Raw genomic sequence first — 20,089 nt, forward strand, 5'->3', positions numbered from 1 at the left:
ATGAATGGTTCAATTCTACTTCTAAATCACTATGTGCGTGCACCTTGATGAGCTGTATGATTTCAGACTACATTTTTGAATAAGAAGTAGTTAAAGAAAATCGAGAAGTTACACATCGTAACTTGCAACAACATACATCAAAATAAAGAGAAACAACAAAATAAGTAAAGGCATCTGCAACGAAACGCTCTACCATGTTATATAGGCTCCCTCCACGCGCTCCACATCTCCTCATGCTTCATTATACTATTTTCCCTGAACGCCAGCCATCTCTCATATACCCTCTGCTCAGACATTCTGGTAGCAAATTCTTGCATACTGGGAGGGTCAGCTCTCTTCCAGTGTTTTGCTATAATAGCTTTAGCCGTCATTAGGGCGTGGCCTATTAACTTTCTAGAAGGATGTGGAAAATCCTCCAAACCGACCAGCAGCAGAGTCTGTTCCGCCCTCCAGCAGTTTCTCGACTGCAGGCTCTTATCCAGAAGATCCAGCACCCCTCTCCAAAAGACCTGCAGCCTTGGGCAAGACCAGAAGATATGAGAAAGACTACCCCTGCTTCCACATTCTCTCCAACAAGTCCCATCTCCTCTGTGGAATCTACTGCCAATTAAAGCTGGGGAGTAGTGCCATCGCATATTAGTCTTCATTTGTACTTCTAGAATTCTCATCCCCTTAGCAGCCTTCCCAGCTAGCCTAAAAGCGGTGCTCCATTTATCTATTGGGATGGTTGTCCTCAGTTCCCTCTCCCAATTAAGCATGTGAATTCTCTTTGTTAGGGTGTTGTTGCCTGTAAATATGTCGTAAAAGGGTCTTGTCTCTGATTTACCCAGATTGGAGCCAGACGCTATTTTCTTTAGAATTCCCAGTGGGATCTTAGTTGTATGTAATTGTGATTTATGTAGGAAGTGAGCTATTCTCGTGTATTTATATATGTCCTGTGGGGGTAGGTTGTATTGGGCGGCCAATAGCCCGAAAGGCTTTACCTCTACTTTCACCACCAGGTCCGAAATTAGTGTTATGCCTTTATCTCTCCAATCTCTTACTTCTAAATCTGGAAGAAATAGGCACATTGTTTCAAGAGGTATCTGCGGGACTGCTAGTTTGTCGTGGGAGGCTAGTTTTACAGTTAGTTCCCTCCAGACCTTGAGCGTAGCTCGTGTAGTAGGAGAGAGGCAATTTGCATTCTCTTTTAGGCATGTTGGATTGTCTGAGAGGCACGTCATACCCTCCAGAGAAGCTGCCCAGAGCATTGGCCCACAGGAGGTAAGTTTTGCGAAATGGCACTCCATACCGGCCCAGCCCGCCGAATCTCTCCGGGAAAGCCACCCCCTGGTCTGATCCAGGAGAGAAGCCTTATAATAGCTCACTACATCTGGTATACCCGCCCCCCCCTTTTCACGATGTGTAGCCAATATAGGTAGCGCCAGTCGAGGTCTCTTGCCCTCCCATATGAAATTAGATATCTGCCTCTGTAATTTAGATAGTGTGTACGACGAGATGATAATCGGTAGAACCCGAAAAAAATACAAAATTTTAGGAAGTATCTTCATTTTAAAAGTCATAACTCTGCCGTACCATGACAGGCCTAGCCTGGACAAGCGGTCCAGGTCCCCCTGTATGGATGACAGTAATGGGGGGAAATTAATTTTTTCTAAGTCTTTTGTGTCGGGGGACAAACATATTCCCAAGTATGGGAGCTCTTTTTCCCTCCACTCAAAGGAGAATTCCTTCTTTATGGCAATTTTTAAGTCCCTTGAGACATTCACTCCCATAATTAGGGATTTGTCAATATTTAATTTATATTGTGAAACTACTCCAAAGTCGTGCAGGGTGTGTTGAACCGCTCTCAAGGAGCTGAGCGGGTTCGTCAGGGTGAGGATAACATCATCCGCGAACAACCCAATTTTATGCTGGCGGAGATTCAACGGTATCCCCCTAATGTCCAGAGATGATCTGATGGCCTCTGCCAGCGGTTCAATCGAGAGAACGTAAAGTATGGGAGACAGCGGGCAGCCCTGCCTCGTGCCGTTGGTTATCTTGAACGATCCGGATAAAGTCCCGTCAACCAGCACCCTGGCAGAGGGTGTGGAATACAGGGCACGAATAGCCCGCTGAACTCCTTCGCCCAATCCAAATCTTCCCAAAGTGAGGAAGGAATACTCCCAATGAACACGATCAAAAGCCTTTTCGGCGTCAAGTGCGAGCATGATCATTGGGAGACGGGAAGTCCTCACGGAGTGCAGGAGATTGATAATTCTGCGAGTGCCATCAGATGCCTGTCTACCCCTCACAAACCCAACTTGGTCGGGGTGAATGATCCCCGGGAGTACCTCCAAAAGTCTCCCCGCCAGGATCTTGGAATATATTTTTGCATCCACGTTTAATAAGGATATAGGCCTAAAATTGGATGGGTCATCTGGAGGCTTCCCGGGTTTAGGTAATACTACTATAATTGCTTGAAGGTTCTCCTCTGGAAATTCCCCTCTGCACATGGCTAAATTGAAATGTTGTGTTAAATGTGGGGCCAACAGGCCTCGGAATAGTTTGAAGTACTCGGCTGAGAAGCCGTCCGGGCCGGGAGCTTTTTGGTTTTTCATTAATGTAATGGTTTCTAGGACTTCTTTCTGGGATATCTCTTTATCTAATTCAGACATCTGTGATGTGGAGATTTTGGGTAGATTGATTTTATTTAGAAAGTTCTCTATCACCTCACTATGTGGTTGTTTTATGGAGTTGTCATCTTTCAGATTGTACAGGTCGTTATAAAATGAGCTAAATCTGTCGGCTATCTTTTTTGGGTGTGTAATCTTAAAATCTTTCCTCTTTGAGTTCCATACAAACGGGATCTTGGATTTAATGGTCTTTTTTTTGGTCATAGTGGCCATTAGTCTTGTTGGTTTATTTAAGTGGGAGTAGATGTTAGCTTTGTTTATGGTAGTTTCTTTTTCGAAGTCCCCCTGTAAAGTACTTCGAAGTTCTAACCTGGCCTTAAGGAGTTTGTTATGGGAAAGTGTCGAGGGAGAAGTTTGAAGTTCCCTCTCTAGAACGTGAATATTTGTTACCAGCGACTCAATTTTGTCGCGTTTCATTCTCTTATATCTTGCACCCAATTTTATAAAAACTCCTCTTATATACGCCTTGTGGGAGTTCCAGAGAGTGTGTGGATTTATGTCTATAGTGGCATTTATAGCAAAAAATTCCTCTAAGCTTTTTTTAATTTCTTTTTTGTATTCGGGAATTTTCATGAGGTAGACGTTGTTTTTCCATATTTTGTTCCCTTGATTAGGGGTACCTAGATGAATTGACACCGTTATTGGAGCGTGGTCAGACCACGTTGCCGTGCCTATGGAAGCATCTGCTACTGAAGCGATTATTTGCTTATCTACGAGACATAGGTCTATGCGCGAGAATGTCCTGTGACGGGACGAGTAAAAGGTAAATTCTTTTGCCGCTGCATTTAAGCAGCGAAATGTGTCGTACAATGCCATCTCATGCATCCAACGACCCAAGGGAGAGTCTTTCTTTGCGTGTCTTTGAGTGGAGTCCAATCTGCTTTCAGGTACCAGATTAAAGTCCCCGCAAAGAATCAGCGGGCCCTTGGCAACTTTGCGAACTTTTCTCATGAGTTTGTTCAAGAAGTGGACTTGTTTAGTATTAGGTACATATGTGTTTACGAGTGTGACCTGTGAACCCCTCAAATCACCCACCAAAATTATAAATCGGCCCTTAGGGTCGCACACTTGGGTGTCTATTTTAAATGTAATGGAGTCTCTAACCGCAACCATAACCCCTGCATGTTTCTTAGGAGCGAATGCATGAACCACAAGGGGGAATCTTTTGTGTGACATAAGCCTACCGTCTGTCTCTAGTAGGTGTGATTCTTGTATACAGACCAGATCGGCGTTGTGGTGCAGAGCCTCCTTCCAAACAGCCCTTCTTTTGTTCGGCGAGTTTAGGCCGTTGGCGTTCAGGGACAGCAGCTTCAACGCCATTTGTCCTTGTAAAGCAATAAGAAGCTAGGAGCAGGAGAGCCAGCGTAATAGGTGATGCCTGACAAAATATTACAAACAAAACTGGGAAAATACGGTCTGGTTAAGTAGAGAAAAAAGCAGACAATGCATACAATTAGGGGGAAATTGGTTAAGATGCAAACAAACAAAAGAGTACAATAAAGTATGTCTGGGCAAGCCGAAACTTGTGGTTTTGTTGCGGGGGACGACAGTTCGCGTAAGAGTGAGAACTAAAGACAATAACATCACTCAAATCGTAGAACATAATACCATTGGACTCAATGGACCTTGTGACTCTCCTTGGTAGGAATACTTGGGATCAACAGTTCCCTAGTGTGGCGTGAGGGCGACGTTCAGGTGTTGCGAGCCCCCTTTCTTTGATTTCTTCCGACTTCTCGATCCGGGCGGGGGAGTGAAGGCTCCTTTACCTTTATGCCCCACACCTTCAGGGTGGATTTGGCGGAGGTAGGGTCAAAAAACACATGCGAGAAATTCTCCCTTGTTACGATTATCTTGGTGGGGAACCCCCACCTGTATTGGATCTTGGCTTCTCTTAGGGCAAAGGTCACTTCCGAGAAACTACGTCTCGCCTCCAACGTAGCTTGGGATAAATCAATAAATAAACGGATGCCTGTATATGGACTCGGAAGATCCCCCATCTTTCTTACAGTTTGCATGAGAGCCTCCTTCGTGCTGAAATAATGAAAGCGCACAATAATGTCCCTCGGGTTGTTGTCGCTCAGGAATTTGGGCAAAGGAAGTCTATGTGCCCTGTCAATTTTGAGCTCCTGCTCGGGGATATTTGGTAGAATCTTTTGGGTCAAACGCATCACATACTCCGACAGCTCGGGGTTCGCAATTTTTTCAGGCACACCTCTTATTTTTACATTGTTGCGCCTGTTTCTGTCCTCAATGTCGCTTATTTTGTTTTGCAATTTAGTAACCAGGCCTTCTAGATCGTAATGGGCATCAATAAGAGCATTATGGGATTTTACCATTTCCTCCACTTTATGCTCTGTGATATTAATTCTATTGTTTACTTCTGCTACCGAGGAGTCCACATGCTGAGTAAGATTTTTTAGGTCCGTTTGGATCGTGTGCCTTAAGGCTAAGATGGCCTCTTTTATGTACATTTCAGATGCGGGTTTTTCTGTGGCCGCTAGGTTGTTAATTTCCCCATCTGGTGCCTCCATAGGGGAAGTCTCCTCTACATTCTCCTCTTCTCTGTCTCCTGACATTTTTTGGCGTTGTTTGGCCGGACTGCTGGAAGCAGAGGGAGGCTGCGCTCCCTGCAGGGGAGCCGGCGCCATTTTGTTTTTTGTGCTGCGCCCGCTGGAAGGGTTCATTTTAGCTTTGTGGTCTCCCTTATTATGGCTCTCACCCTGCTTCAGTTCCCCTGGCTGTTCCCTGACGTTAGCGGTGTCAGTCTCATATGTGGGGTAAGAAACGTTGTGGTCGGGGAGTCCTCTTACCGGGGTGTCTGCCGTCAGCGTGGCTTCTCCCTCCGCCGCCATTACAGGGAGCAGAGCGCGCGGTCCGAAAAACTCCTCCAGCCGCGTCGGCTGGGCTTTGGAGACTCTTCTCCTAGCTGCTGCCATGTACCCTGGCACTTCTGCTTCCCGATCAGCGATAAGTTGAGCCCTCCGGTGTGCTTGTAAGGTCGCTGAGCGATGCTGTTGGACGGAGGTTAGTGAAACACGGCCATCTCGGTCTCTCTCTAAGCCACGCCCCGCATGTTTACCTTATTGAACACGTCGTTACGGACACGTCAATACCAAATATGTGCCATTTTAATTTTTTTTATGCTAATATGAGAAAAAGCATAAAAAAGGGTTTTTTTTACATTTTTCTTTTTTTTACATTTTTATTATTTTTTTTTTACACCATCTATGTCTCTCTGGGGGACTTAAAGGGGTTGTCTCGAGGAAGCAGTGAATTTTTTTTTTTTGCCCAGTCCCCCTAATTAACCATACATTACTAAGCCCCCCTGTAAATGACTTTTCTAGCTGGTTTGTACTTACAGTTCCAGCGTTTCAGCAACTTATAAAAATTTCCCCAAGATGGCCGCCGGCTCTTTTCCCATCGCTTGCTGTAGCCCGACGTGCGCGCTCCCGAGACGCTACCAGCTGTGTCTCCCTGACAACCAGACGCCCCGCAGCCGCCGACCGGACCCCTGGATTGAACGCGGCCGACCACGGCACACAGTCACCCACCGCCAGGCAGCAGGTAACCGGCGCAGCCCCCCCATCACAGCGGCAGCCCCCCCATCACAGCGGCAGCCCCCCCATCATAGCGACAGCCCCCCCATCACAGCGGCAGCCCCCCCGGCGCAGCGACAGCCCCCCCGGCACAGCGACAGCCCCCCCATCACAGCGACAGCCCCCCCGGCGCAGCGACAGCCCCCCCCGGCGCAGCGACAGCCCCCCCCATCACAGCGGCAGCCCCCCCCCGCGTCTGAAAAAGCAAGCTGCCAGCGAATTTAGACGGAACCATGGAGACGAGGACGCTAGCAACGGAGCAGGTAAGTGAATAACTTCTGTATGGCTCATATTTAATGCACGATGTATATTACAAAGTGCATTAATATTGCCATACAGAAGTGTATAACCCCACTTGATTTCGCGAGACAACCCCTTTAAAGCACAGCACTGATGATCGCTGTGATAAGGCATGGCTGGACTTCTGTCCTGCCATGCCTTATCGCTTATACAGCGATCATAGGCTCTGGCAACACAGGACGCCGGTATCTGGCATCCTGTTGCCATGGCAACAGGCCGGGCTCTCTGCGATTATATCGCGAGAGCCCCGCAACTTCACAGAGGAAGCTCATAAGCGCTGATCAAGTTAGTTTGACAGGAGCGATCTCTCATAAATCTATGCTGATATGGAGTTATACAGCTATTTTCCTTGAGGTACTCCAGGATAGCATCTCTTAGAAACCCTTCAAACATTTTTCCCACAATGGAATTAAGACTTACTGGACTGTAGTTTCCAAGTTATTTTTTTGACTTTCATTGATTTTTGAAAATTGGCACCACATTGGCTATGCGCCAATCCAGTGGAACAGACCCCGTTACTATTGAGACCTGAAATATAAGAAACAAGGGTCTGTCTAACACATTACTTAAAGGGGTTGTCCGGCCATAAATATTAGGTCTCATTATTTCTGTTTGCCCAATACAATGCACTTTGTAATATACATTGTGCATTGTAAATTAGGCAAACAGAAGTTATTCAGTTACCTTTAGGGTTGCCCCCCCCCCCTGTGTTGCTCCTTGGTTGCCATGGTTCCTGGTTCCGACAAGTCTCTTCTCCTCTTCTTGTCGGGACGACCGGGGACGTGCCTCTCCAGCACAGCTCTGCGCATGTGCAGAAGAACTTCAGCCTGGGAAGCTCAGTTCTGCCTGCAGGGGAGGCGTGGCTGCTGGCTCTTCAACTCGAAGGTAAGAATGAGAGGAGGGGCGGGCTCTCGTGGGGGGGAGAGGAGGGAGGGAGGGGGGAGGATGGATGGATGGATGTGTGCAAGTGGCTGTCAGAAGTCCCGGGGGGGGGGGGGCAGGGGGCGGCGGCAGTGATGTGTGTGTGTGTGTGTGTGCGCAATGTCAGGAGTCCCGGGGGGAGGGGGGATGGGGGGTGCTGTTAGTGTACTTGTGTGTGGGCACTGTAAAGGGGGACTCTGTGGGGGAGGTCACAGGGGGGGCACTGTATAGGGACGCTGTGGATGGGGGGCATGTGGAGGGGGGCTACTTTGGAGTGCAGTGGGGGGGACTCTGGGGGGGTGGCATGTGTAGGGGGGGGTACTGCGGAGGGTACTGGGGGGGGGCACTGTTGAGGGGGGACTGTGGAGAATGCTGTGGTTGGGGGGAATGAGGGGGGTACTTTGGAGGGCACTGTGGGGGTGACACTGGGGGGCATGTGTAGGGGGTACTGTAGAGGGCACTGTTTGTGGCACTGTGGGGGATCATTAGGGGGGCACTGTGGGAGAGTGCACTGTGGGGGGGGGTCATTGTGAGGTGGGGGTCGCTGTGGGAGGGGCACTATGAGGGCATGTGTGTGTGGGGAAATGTTTTGTTTCACTTTAGCAGGGTGGGGGGGCAGTAGGTAGCCTTGCAGTGGGGGGCTGCAGGAGAGTTCTCTCTGGGCTCTCCCCCGCCCCTCTCCATTCACTATACACTGTTCTGCTGTTTACACTCATGCCAGGATTTTATCCTGACATGAGTGTATAACGCAGTCTCCTATGGCCACACCCCCTCTGATTATAGTATGCAGCAGGGGCGGGGCCTGGGCGGGGAGAGACTGTAGATCAGTTCAATAGAGGTGGGCGTGTTGTGGGCGGGGCTAGGACGTGAGCTGAGGGAAATCCTGCCTTTTCATGTCTCTTACTACCATCCGGAGCGCTCACACAGAGGAGGGAGAGCACAGAGCATGTGAGAAGGCAGCACAGAGGCGCCATCTTTGAAAGCTGCAGTGAACATCAGATTCTAAGGTAAGAAACTGACATTGCAGCTGATCTGCCTGCCGGTTTGAGCCCCTGTATGCTGTCTGTTACTATCCTTACTGAAAGGGAAGCAGCAGCATTATAAAATTTTTTACCCTGTGTGGCCGGACAACCCCTTTAATTCCCTTAAAACCCAGGGGTGTATGCCATCGGGTCCTGGTGGTTTGTCTTTTTAAATCTTTTTTAAGATGGTTCTGCACTTCTTCCCGGGTAAGGCTGGTGATATTTAGTGGAGAGTTAACATTATCACTCTGCATCTCATCTGACATTTCATTTTCCACTGATTTGCCTTCTCCCCATCAGCCTCCACAATTTTTCCTATATTATTTATTAAAGGGCCAACACATTTTTTTTACTATATATATGTATCTATATATATAAAGCTGAAAGCCCTCACTGACTGACTCACTGACTGACTGACTGACTCGCCAAAAGTTCTCCAACTTCCCGATATCGTAGAAACATGAATTTTGGCACGAGCATAGATTATCTCCAAAATAGGAAAAGTAATTGGGTCCCAACTCGATTATTCAATTCTATGCGCAAAAGAATTAGCGTCCAACTTTTACGTACGGAATCTAATTTTTTCACTTCTCGGTGTCATAGAAACTCGAAATTTGGCACGGGCATTGATTAAGTCATAAATAGGAAAAGCTAATGGCTCCCAACTCGATTATTCAATTCTATGCGCAAAAGAATTAGAGTCCAAATTTTACGTACAGAATCTAATTTTCTCACATAGAAACTTAAAATTTGACACAAGCATTGATTATGTCATAAATAGGAAAAGCTAATGGGTCCCAACTCCATTATTCAATTCTATGCGCAAAAGAATTAGCGTCAAATTTTTACGTACAGAATGTATTTTTCTCACTTTCCAGTGTCATAGAAACGTGAAATTTGGCACGAGCATTGATTATGTCATAAATAGGAAAAGCTTATGGGTCTCAATTCCATTATTCAATTTTATGCGCAAAAGAATTAGCGTCCAAATTTTACGTACGGAATGTAATTTTCTCACATAGAAACTTAAAATTTGGCACGGGCATTGATTATGTCATAAATAGGAAAAACTAATGGGTCCCAACTCGATTATTCAATTCTATGCGCAAAAGAATTAGCGTCAAAATTTTACGTACCGAATGTATTTTTCTCACTTTCCAGTGTCATAGAAACGTGAAATTTGGCACAAGCATTGATTATGTCATAAATAGGAAAAGCTAATGGGTCCCAACTCGATTATTTAATTCTATGCACAAAAGAATTAGCATCCAAATTTTACGTACGGAATGTAATTTTCTCACATAGAAACTTAAAATTTGGCATGGGCATTGATTATGTCATAAATAGGAAAAGTTAATGGGTCCCAACTCGATTATTCAATTCTATGCGCAAAAGAATTAGTGTCAAAGTTTTACGTACGGAATGTAATTTTATCACTTTCCGGTGTCATAGAAACGTGAAATTTGGCACGAGCATTGATTATGTGATAAATAGAAAAAGCTAATGGGTCCCAACTCCATTATTTAATTCTATGCGCAAAAGAATTAGCGTCCAAATTTTTCGTACGGAATGTAATTTTCTCACTTTCCGGTGTCATAGAAACATGAAATTTGGCACGAGCATTGAATATGTCATAAATAGGAAAAGCTAATGGGTCCCAACTCGATTGTGCAATTTTAAGAGCAAAAGAATTAGCGTCCACATGTTACGTATGAAATCTAATTCTCTCACTTCCTGATGTCATTTTATATAAAGGAAACGTCGCATGGTTGCCTGCACGTGGTGTTTCCTGGGTAACACAGAGAACTATGCAAAATGGTGAACATATGTTTTTCCGGTATCTCTAAAGTAACCACGACTTCAAAAGATTTCTGTGTGAACACCAGATAAACACCAGTACCAAATTAACTCGGGCGAAGATGGGTATATCAGCTAGTACCCAACAACAATTTATTTTTTTTTCCTTATAGGTTTTTTACTGCCTTCTTGTTTTAGTAGTTTAATGCTTTATTTTTGCTGTTTAATGCCCCCTTTACATCTTTTTTGAGCCACATTTTTTCCTATAAGGTATGAACTGCCCACAGTTAGTAATTAGGATGTTTTTAACCGTTTCCCATTTATTGTTTGTACTCTTAGTTTTGAAGACATTGTCCCAGTCAATAAGGTTAAGGGCATCTCTGAGCTAATCAAACTTTGCCTTCCTAAAGTTTATTATTTTTGTAGTTTCCCTATAACATTGTCTTTTGAAAGACAAATTGAAATTTATTATATTATGGTCACTATTTCCCAGGCGCCCCCCAACCTCCACCCCTGTTATTCTGTCAGGTCTGTTGGTTAATATTAAGTCTAAAATGGCCATCCCTCTAGTCGAGTCCTGTACAAGTTGGGTAGGGTAATAATCTTTAGTAATCAACAGAAAGTTGTTACTTTTATGAGATACGCAGGTTTCAGCTTCCCAGTTTTTATTCAGATTGTTAAAGTACCCCATAATAATTACCTGATAGTAATTTGCTGCTTCATCTGTTTGCTTCAATAATAGATTTTCAGTAGTTTCTGTTATATTTGGTGGCCTATAGAAAAACCCTATGAGGATTTTATTGTTGCTCGCCCTCCGTGTATTTCCACCCATAGAGACTCCACATGTTCATCTCCGTCCCATATATCTTCACGTAATGTGAGCTTTAAACAGGATTTTACATAAGGATAAACCCCTCCCCTTTCCATTTTTTACAATCTTTTCTGAAGAAACTGTAACCCTGTAAGTTCATCACCCAGTCACAGCTTTCATCAAACCAGGTTTCCGTTATTCCCACTATGTCATAGTTTTCCTCAGACATTATTACTTCTAGTTATGTAAAGCTACAAAGCTATGTAAAGAAATTAACACAAGAGAGATAACAGTATATGGGTGCACATAGATCTGCATAAGCTGGAGACTTGGGCAGAAAACTGGGAAATGAGGTTTAACATTGATGAATGTAAAGTAATGCACATGGTCAAGGAAAATATATGTCACTGAATTACACACTGAATGGGAAACCACTGGGTAACACTGACATGGAGAAGAACTTGGGGGTTTTAGTGAACTATACATTTTACTGAAGCAACCAGTGTCAGGCAGCTGCTACCAAGGCAAAAATGATCAAGGGATGCATTGAAGGAAGTATAGAGTCACATGATGAGAGCATGTGGGAAATTTAGTAAGATTGGCATTTGCAACACTGGTCTTAGTATATTTTGCCTCAGCACACGCTACATCTCTGCACTTCCGTGCGCCTAAACAGAAATGTACACAAGGTCTGACCTCGCACACATTTCTTCCATAATTTATACCAGCTACTGGCAAACTCAATAAAAGAGTACAAGAGGGGCCTGGAAGTCTTTTTTCAGTATAACAATAAGAAGGGTTGTTGATCCGGGGATTATTCTGATTGCTAGATTGTAGTTGGGAAGGAATTTTTTTCCCTAAAATGAGGAAAATTGGATTATGTCTCAGAGGTTTTTTTTTGCATTATTGTGGATAAACACTACAGGATAATAGGCTAAGATGGATGAACATGTGTCTTTTTTCACTATGAGTTGCACATAAGTAAATTCTAGGGATGAGCGAGTATACTCGCTAAGGCACTACTCGCTCGAGTAATGTGCCTTAGCCGAGTATCTCCCCGCTCGTCTCTAAAGATTCAGGGGCCGCCGCAGCTGACAGGTGAGTTGCGGCGGGGAGCGGGGCAGAGCAGGCGGGAGAGAGGGAGAGAGAGATCTCCCCTCCGTTTCTCCCTGCTCTCCCACACAGCTCCCCGCCCCGCGGCGGCATCCGAATCTTTCGGGACGAGCAGGGAGATACTCGGCTAAGGCACATTACTCGAGCGAGTAGTGCCTTAGCGAGTATACTCGCTCATCCCTAGTAAACTCACTTCTATATAAAGGATTTTTGTTAAAACCGACCTTGGCCAGCTTCAATCAGCTAAATCTTGGCTAACCCTCACATTTAAGCTCTGAGTCTACCACTCTGTACGTCACATAAAATACAGTTCATAACATAAATTCATTCTCATGGCTCCCCTGGCTTGGCTTGGCATTTTGTCCAGGACTAGAATGGACAATTTCCTTGCACTCTTTGAAATGTTGATTAAACTCTGGCAGTGATGAATTCAGCATATGTTAAAATCCTTGTGTCTTTACTTCAAAATCACCAGACTAAGATTTTGCTGTTGAAAAGCTTTTCTGCTGCGGAACTAAGGACATCTGCGGAATTGTTGTTGCAGATTTCTAACATGCAGGAGATGTAGTTCTGCAATAAGTCTGCAGAAAAAAAACGCAAAAAATTCCATTGAATGCATTCTGCATTAAAAAATGCAACAAAATCCTCACTATTTAACAAAATCTGTAACTTCGCTGCGTCCTACGGAATAATTACGTCCATTGGAAAACACCCTAAACAGACTAGCGTCTCTTTCATTTGACCCAGAATTCCCTTGATGAGACAGACATCGAAACACAAAACCTGCACATGTACCTTGAAATGCGAATGTGTGACATGAATATGCCACATTACTAGCTGCATTGCTTATATATTGAGAGATTGACTCATTTATACCATCACTTAGATGGAATATACACCCTGATCACAGAAGATGGACTGAAGTACCAGACCTACTGTGACATGACAACCAATGGTGGAGGTTGGACATTGGTGGCCAGTATCCATGAAAATAACTTGAATGGGAAATGTACAGCGGGAGATCGCTGGTCAAGCCAGGAAGGAAGCAACCCCAACAACCCAAAAGGAGATGACAACTGGGCCAACTACGCTACATTTGGACAACCTTATGGAGCTACCAGCGATGATTACAAGGTACTCGCTCTTAATGAAGGCTAACAATAATTTCACCTAATATGCATTTTGGTCTGCATTTTGTAAGACTATGTAGAGGTTTCATGATGCCAATTAATGTACCATATAATCTACTGAAAAACTTTAAAAAATTCTGTGTGGTGAAATGGAAAGAAAATACTATTGCTTCTTTTGGGGGAGTGTCTTATAGTGCAGCAGCATTAACATGTTAACTTTATTCTGTGAGTCAGTGATATCAAATTTAAATAGTTATTTTGCAGTATTACTTTAAAAAAATATATCTATTTAAGGCTCTGTTTAGATGAGCGTATCTTTCATCTGTATTTGGTCCATATTTTGCAGACTGTAATACAGAACTAATATAACTCTATATATCTATTTATATGGCTGTATTTTTCACAATTGTGTTTAAAATACTAAGTATGTGCTACTTTTGCCCATATTGTGTGAAACGTATGCCCATTGTCAGATATGCAAAGTGATTAAAACAAGGATGTATCCATAATTCATCAGTATTTTCATTCACTGCTATTATCTGGTATATTTGTTCTGTAGAAAACCAGTGACAGCAAATATAGTGTCACATACAGATCAAATACTAATGACTATTCTGATTGTGTTACGTTTTCTCTTGATTTTTTTAGGTTAAAAATGGGAAAAACATTTTTTTTTTACAAAAACATTTTTATTTTGTATAATAATTAAAAAATCTTTTTAGTCCCAATGGGGGACTTGAACTTGCAATTATTTGTTTACCTGTACAGTGTACTGCGATACTTGAGTATTGCATTATTTTTTGCAGGTATTACATTGCATTACTATTACTGGCATCACATTAAGCCTTGCCACAGGCAAGACTCAATATGGAAAAATCTATGGCAGACTTGGGAGTCTGCACAGGGGCAACTCTTCGGGAGACAGATGGATCATTGCACCTCAAAGGTTAATGGCTGGAATCAAACGTATGTCTTATCCTAGCTACTTCAGCTGGATGTTGGATGTTTTTTGCAGCTTTGACGCTAGCACCTACTTCGTATGGAGTGGGCTTGGCTCCTAAAACCACTCTATATAAACCCTGCACACATGTAACATACATGTTTGACTGATGTTGCGAAGGGGTTCATGTATTTCATTCAGTTTGCTAGTACTGTAATAAGCTTTGCATTTTTTGCATGGAAATCCACATTGGAGAATCCACAGCATGTAGGTCATGTTTTAACTTACCTTTAAAATCCTGGACAGTCAATTTGAATGTCTGTTATTTCACAATTTGCTTGTAGAATCCTGGATATTTTAATATTGTTGCTGAAGACTTGGGGTTATGGCACGTTCCCAACAAGACACCTTTGTCTAAGTGGAGAAAAAACGCTATATTAAGATATCGCACAAACAATGGCTTCTTTTCCCATGAGGGTGGAAACCTCTTCCATCTATACAACGTGAGTGGTCAGCCTGGTATCTGTTTGTAATCTTAGGTGTAGCCAGTGGAGGTATCATATCCAATACAGAGTATCACATTTCAGCATATAGAAGCAACTATCACTTGAGGCCAGTCTAAGGCATTTGCATAGATTAGCCACACCCGATAATTCCATGGGACCAGCCAACTAAGTAATATATATGTGTTCTACCCAAAAGCATGCAGTTGGTGGCCTGAAGACCTCCACACCATATGAGAAATGTTGATATAAAAATATTTTATTATGCTTGAATATTGGTTTCATAATGTTTTTAGAATGCAAATGTATTTTAAGTAGTGGCTGTTTTTTTTATAATAAAGTGTTGCATGCACTACAGCAGTTAGAGGGTTAACAAGCTGGACAGTTTTGCAGACACAGTTCTCTAGTAAACAAGCTGGTTGGTAATTTCATCTACTCTCATGCAGAAGTGATGGGAGAAGCAAAAGTTCTAAAAAAAAGCTACACCCTGGGTACAGTGAAGCCAGATTGGGTAAGCTCACAGAAGAAGATGTAATGTTCTCCCTGTTACTCATGCCTAGTGGTGTAAATGTGAGGCCCAATATTAAGAACACAGGGAGATAAGCCCAAGTTGTAGCTGATTCCTGCTATCCCTATATTTGGAGAATCAGATGAATTAGGTAACTCCAAGGATAGGTAGAGCGAGCCTAGGAAGCAAAATCTAGTACTAAGGGAATTGCCGCCACCATCAGCATACAGACTGTTTTAAAGTGAACTGTACCTCCACACTTTGGATGGTGTAATTGCCAAGCATTATGGAAGTAAACAGTGAGTTGACCTGAATTCCTGTTTTATGAACTTCATTTTATGAACTCCATACTCCTTCCCCAGCTACAAATGTTCAGGAAGAGATGGGTTGGGCAGTTAGATTTCAATACATCTGATCCTTCTGTTTTTGGATAGATAAGATGCTGCCATCAGAGTCTGACAGCGGCTTATTCCCTCTTTAAGCATATGCATGCTGGCGGGGGAAAGTGGGAATCAGAAAAAACACTTGTCAGCTGAATCGATGGCCTGTCTTAATGCCTATGGCCTCATTTTTACACTGTGTAGGTGCGTCAAAAAATAGCATCTAAAAGAGTGGTTTTCTATTGGTTCTTTCAGTTGAACAATTTTTTGACGCGCCTAAAAATCATACATACATCAAAAGATAGCAAAATAGGTGCGATTTTTTTTTTTTTTTTTTTTTTGACCCCCAGATTTTTCTCTATCAAAAGATAGGACTTGTCCTATCTTTTGATGGCACAACGCGAGCAACTACATAGACTCCAATGGGAGGCTATTGAAGCTGGACAGCAAAGGGATTGGAGGGATTGGGGATTCCCTTCATTCCCGCAGTGGAGGATTTCCTTTAATTTTCTGGTGGCTGAGAGATTTTAGGGCTGCGGCATCAGTGCACTGCAAGACGTTGCAGCTAGCAGGGTAAAATCATGAAAAGTAATAATAATCTTTATTTGTATAGTGCCAACTTATTCTGCTGCACTTTTCGAGGTACAAGGGGAGCATACATAATAAAAAACAAATTACAAAAGTTACATGTGGTATTCAATTATTTGGAAACAAAGGGGGTGGGGGTGATACAGAAGGAACAGGACAGGCAGCAGAGCAAAGGGGAATCAGCAATGTTATCAACAATTTAATGATAACGTGGTATACAGTTTTTAGGACACAAACAGGGTGGGTGTAGTGCAGATGGTATAGGGCAGGAAGGGTACATATTAGGCAAAAGTGGAAAGCCATAGGGAGGGGCAGGGGGCACATTGTGGGGGACTATATCAGGAGGTTTGGTATGCTTCTTTGAAGAGGTGCGTCTTTAGGGCGCCCACCCACTGGCGTTTTTTTTTCCCTGCGAAATTCGCAGCATTTTTTTTCTGCAGGGGTCTATGGGACTTGTAATGTTAAAATCGCGATCGTGCAAAATCGCGGTAAATTGCGATTTTGCGCGATCGCGATTTTAACATTACAAGTCCCATAGACCCCAGGAGAAAAAAAATGCTGCGAATTTCGCAGGGGAAAAAAAAACGCCAGTGGGTGGGCGCCCTTAAGGCGCATCTGAAAGTCCATGTATTGGGGAGTGTTCAGATGTTTTTGGGTAGAGCATTCCAAAGGATCGGTGATGCTTTAGAGAAGTCCTGGAGGTGAGCATGTGAGGTTCGTATTAGAGGGGTGTTTAGTCTGAGTGTGCTAGCAGAGCGGAGTGTGTGGAATGAGTGATGCATGGACAGGAGGGAAGTGATACACGTAGGCACGGCGCAGTGGAGAGCAATGTGGGTTAGGGTGATGAGTTTGAATTAAGTTCTGCAGTGTATAGGTAGCCAATGGAGTGACTGGGGGGTGTTTGGGGGAGAGATTTTGGCAGGAAGCAGTGCAGGGTGGGTCGGGGTTGGGGGAGATGTACCCTGCAGCTAAATGAAGAAGGGTAGCGAGGGTGAGCAGGGGATTGGGGGATTTGTTAGAGTGGCTGTTGTGTTTCTTGGCGGTGGTGAGAGGGGGCTGGAGGCATTTGAGAAAGGTGAGGAATCTCTGAGAGCTTTGCATGAGCAAGGAGAGCAGGGAGGGGTTGATGTGGATGGAGTGTGTTGGAGGTGTTAAGGCTTATTTTGAGGAAAGCGGTGGAGGTTAGTTTGAAGATGCGGGTGCAGAGAGTGGGTGAATGTGGGTGAGTGTCTCCTGCCCTATCAAACTACGCTGTTTAACTGCATCATTTGACTGCATAAGACACCTGATCCTGGACACTTCATACAGGACACCCATGCTTGCCAATGAGGTTACCACTAAATTTATAGATCAAGCTACAAGACTACACCTGGGAGTGGCTAGTTAGTTTATATTAGTTAACCAGTTGGGTCTATTCTTGCAAGGCTAGTAAACAGGATGGGAGAGGGGGGTGGATGGAGATTTTTATTGCTCTTTTGATAAACAAAATATGCTCAACAACGCTAAGATGAGACAGAGGTAGGGGAAAATGTTGTTGGGGGGACTTGGTCACGACCATTCTTCATTCACACGATTTAGCGCTCCAATAGCCACAATTTTTTTATTGTGGCTATCAGAGTGCTAAAATGGCGTTTGAGTGAAAGAGGCTTAACCCTTTGCAATCCAATTTTGGGATTCAGGGTTTCCTAGGAGGCTCTCTCTTTCTGCCATTATACAATGGCGCCATCTGCTGGCTAGAGCCAGTACTGTGGTATGGGACATGCTGGAGAGGCCCCCTACAACAGAGCGGCCAGTAATCTACAGTAAGAATACCCTGCCGGACGTCTTTCAACATCGGAGCTGTTTACAGCCTTCAATCAGAATGTCTTCAGACGGCAGACAGTGGATTGGAAAGGGTTAAGACTGAAAAACCAGTTCACCAATGCATCTGTAACTATTAAACTATTATGAATATTTGTATAACTCTTTCTCAGATATACCCGGTGGCATATAATGCTGGTGCCTGCCTCACAAATAATGGACCTGCCATTCCTGTTGTGTATGACTTTGGAAGTGCTCAGAAGACCGCATCATATTATTCATCAGGTGGACAAAGTAAGGTCCTTTTTAATTTTACAGCAAGTTAATAATAATCTTCATGAAAATGGTGTAAGGCTAAAAATCTTTCATCTGTTTGCAGAAGAGTTTGTTGCTGGTTTTGTGCAGTTCCGGGTTATTAATAATGAAAGAGCTACTTTAGCCCTGTGTCCAGGAATGAAGGTGACAGGATGTAACCCAGAACATGTAAGTGCATGTAACTAGCAATAAGGGTATGTTCACATGGGTTGGAAATGCTGCTGATTTTTCTCAACAGAAGTAGCTGCAGACAATCTGCCAGGATTTACAGTCCAAGCATTGTGGACAGGATTTTAGGAGATCCCACACACTGTGGAAAAATCTGCTGCGCAAATTGACCAGTCTGCTGATTTGAAATCTATAAATTGTCAATTTATGCTGCTGATTTTTGTTGCAGATTTCTCTACTTCAAATTAGGGGGTAAAATGCGCAATGAAGCTTCACCAAAATCTGAACTATTTGCCCAGGATATCCTGGTACGGATTTTTTGCTGCAGAAAATCGGCAGCGTACCTGCAACGTGCGAACATACCCGAACGTTGACTATCCCTGTGTCTCTTCCACACAAATTTCCCTAACACCAGACCCCACTGTCCCTTAGTAGTTCTAAATTATCCCTATGAATGATCCTATCTGATCTTTGATGATGACAGTAGGGTACTAGAACCCCGACAACAAACTAACAAGTAATCGTGAAATATAAACCAAAGCAGAGGAAGGAAAGGACAAACTATAGACAGCGTTAGGAAACTAAAGAGCAAGACAACTGAAAGGATAGACTAGAGAAACAAGGACTAGGTGCTCAGAACTAGAACAAGGTATACTGGAATAAAAGTACCTTTAGAAGGCTGAAGAAAATGATCTAACAGTAATTATAACAATAATTATAATAACTGTTTGTAACAGTAATTATAATAACACAAAGATAATTTATTCAGTAATTAGCTTGATATTGTGGTTACAGTTTGAAGGTGAGGATCAACACCTCCTCCTGCCACTTTGCTCGCCATGTGGTTAGTTTTTAAGCCAGAAAGTAAACCCTATATCACTATATAGTTATTACTACACAAATAAAGTTCACAAATGAAATAGCAATTTTTTTCATTTATACTTGCTATATTTGCAGCACTGTATTGGAGGAGGAGGCTACTTCCCAGAAACAAACCCCAGGCAGTGTGGAGACTTTGCTGCTTTTGATGGGAGTGGTTATGGAAGACAAACTGAATGGAGTGCCAGCAAGGAAATAACTGAAGCAGCTGTCCTCCTCTTCTATCGCTAATACTGTTTAATATACATGATTGTAGTGCATAATAAGGTATAATAACAGATTCTGTAAAGTGTTACAATATTAAATTCAACTGATCATCTTTAAGCATTTTAACTGTCAGAAATATTGGAACCGCCCTTCGTTTAAAGCTTGAGACAATGACTTGTCAGATTTGAGGCTGCAAAGATAAATAACAGCTAAAGTACAGATTATGTAATGTGTAGAAGTTATTATGATTCTTGGAAACTAAAAACATAACGTCTCTAAATACAGATTAAGGCTTCGTTCACAGGAGTGTTGTTTTGCACGCACGTAGGTGCACGCAAAACAGCGTTGCAAGGATGTGCAAAAAAAAACAACTGTGAGCGAGGCTGCATGCCCATTGCTGTGACAGCTGTGGCAGAGTAGCGCGATGTTCTCCCATTGA

At 43.5% G+C, this 20,089-nt stretch overlaps 1 protein-coding gene across 1 annotated transcript; it reads left to right on the forward strand.

The window, feature by feature from the left end:
* The first annotated feature begins 11,467 nt into the window (after positions 1 to 11,467).
* LOC136626595 (intelectin-1-like) lies at positions 11,468 to 19,674 on the forward strand. Its single transcript, XM_066601642.1, has 6 exons — positions 11,468 to 11,494; positions 13,070 to 13,366; positions 14,647 to 14,805; positions 18,255 to 18,375; positions 18,461 to 18,564; positions 19,522 to 19,674. The coding sequence occupies exons 1-6, from the start codon at positions 11,468 to 11,470 to the stop codon at positions 19,672 to 19,674; spliced, it is 861 nt and encodes a 286-aa protein (XP_066457739.1).
* Positions 19,675 to 20,089: the final 415 nt, after the last annotated feature.

The sequence above is a fragment of the Eleutherodactylus coqui genome, chromosome 4 (genome assembly GCF_035609145.1).
Source record: "Eleutherodactylus coqui strain aEleCoq1 chromosome 4, aEleCoq1.hap1, whole genome shotgun sequence".
NCBI lineage: Eukaryota > Metazoa > Chordata > Amphibia > Anura > Eleutherodactylidae > Eleutherodactylus > Eleutherodactylus coqui.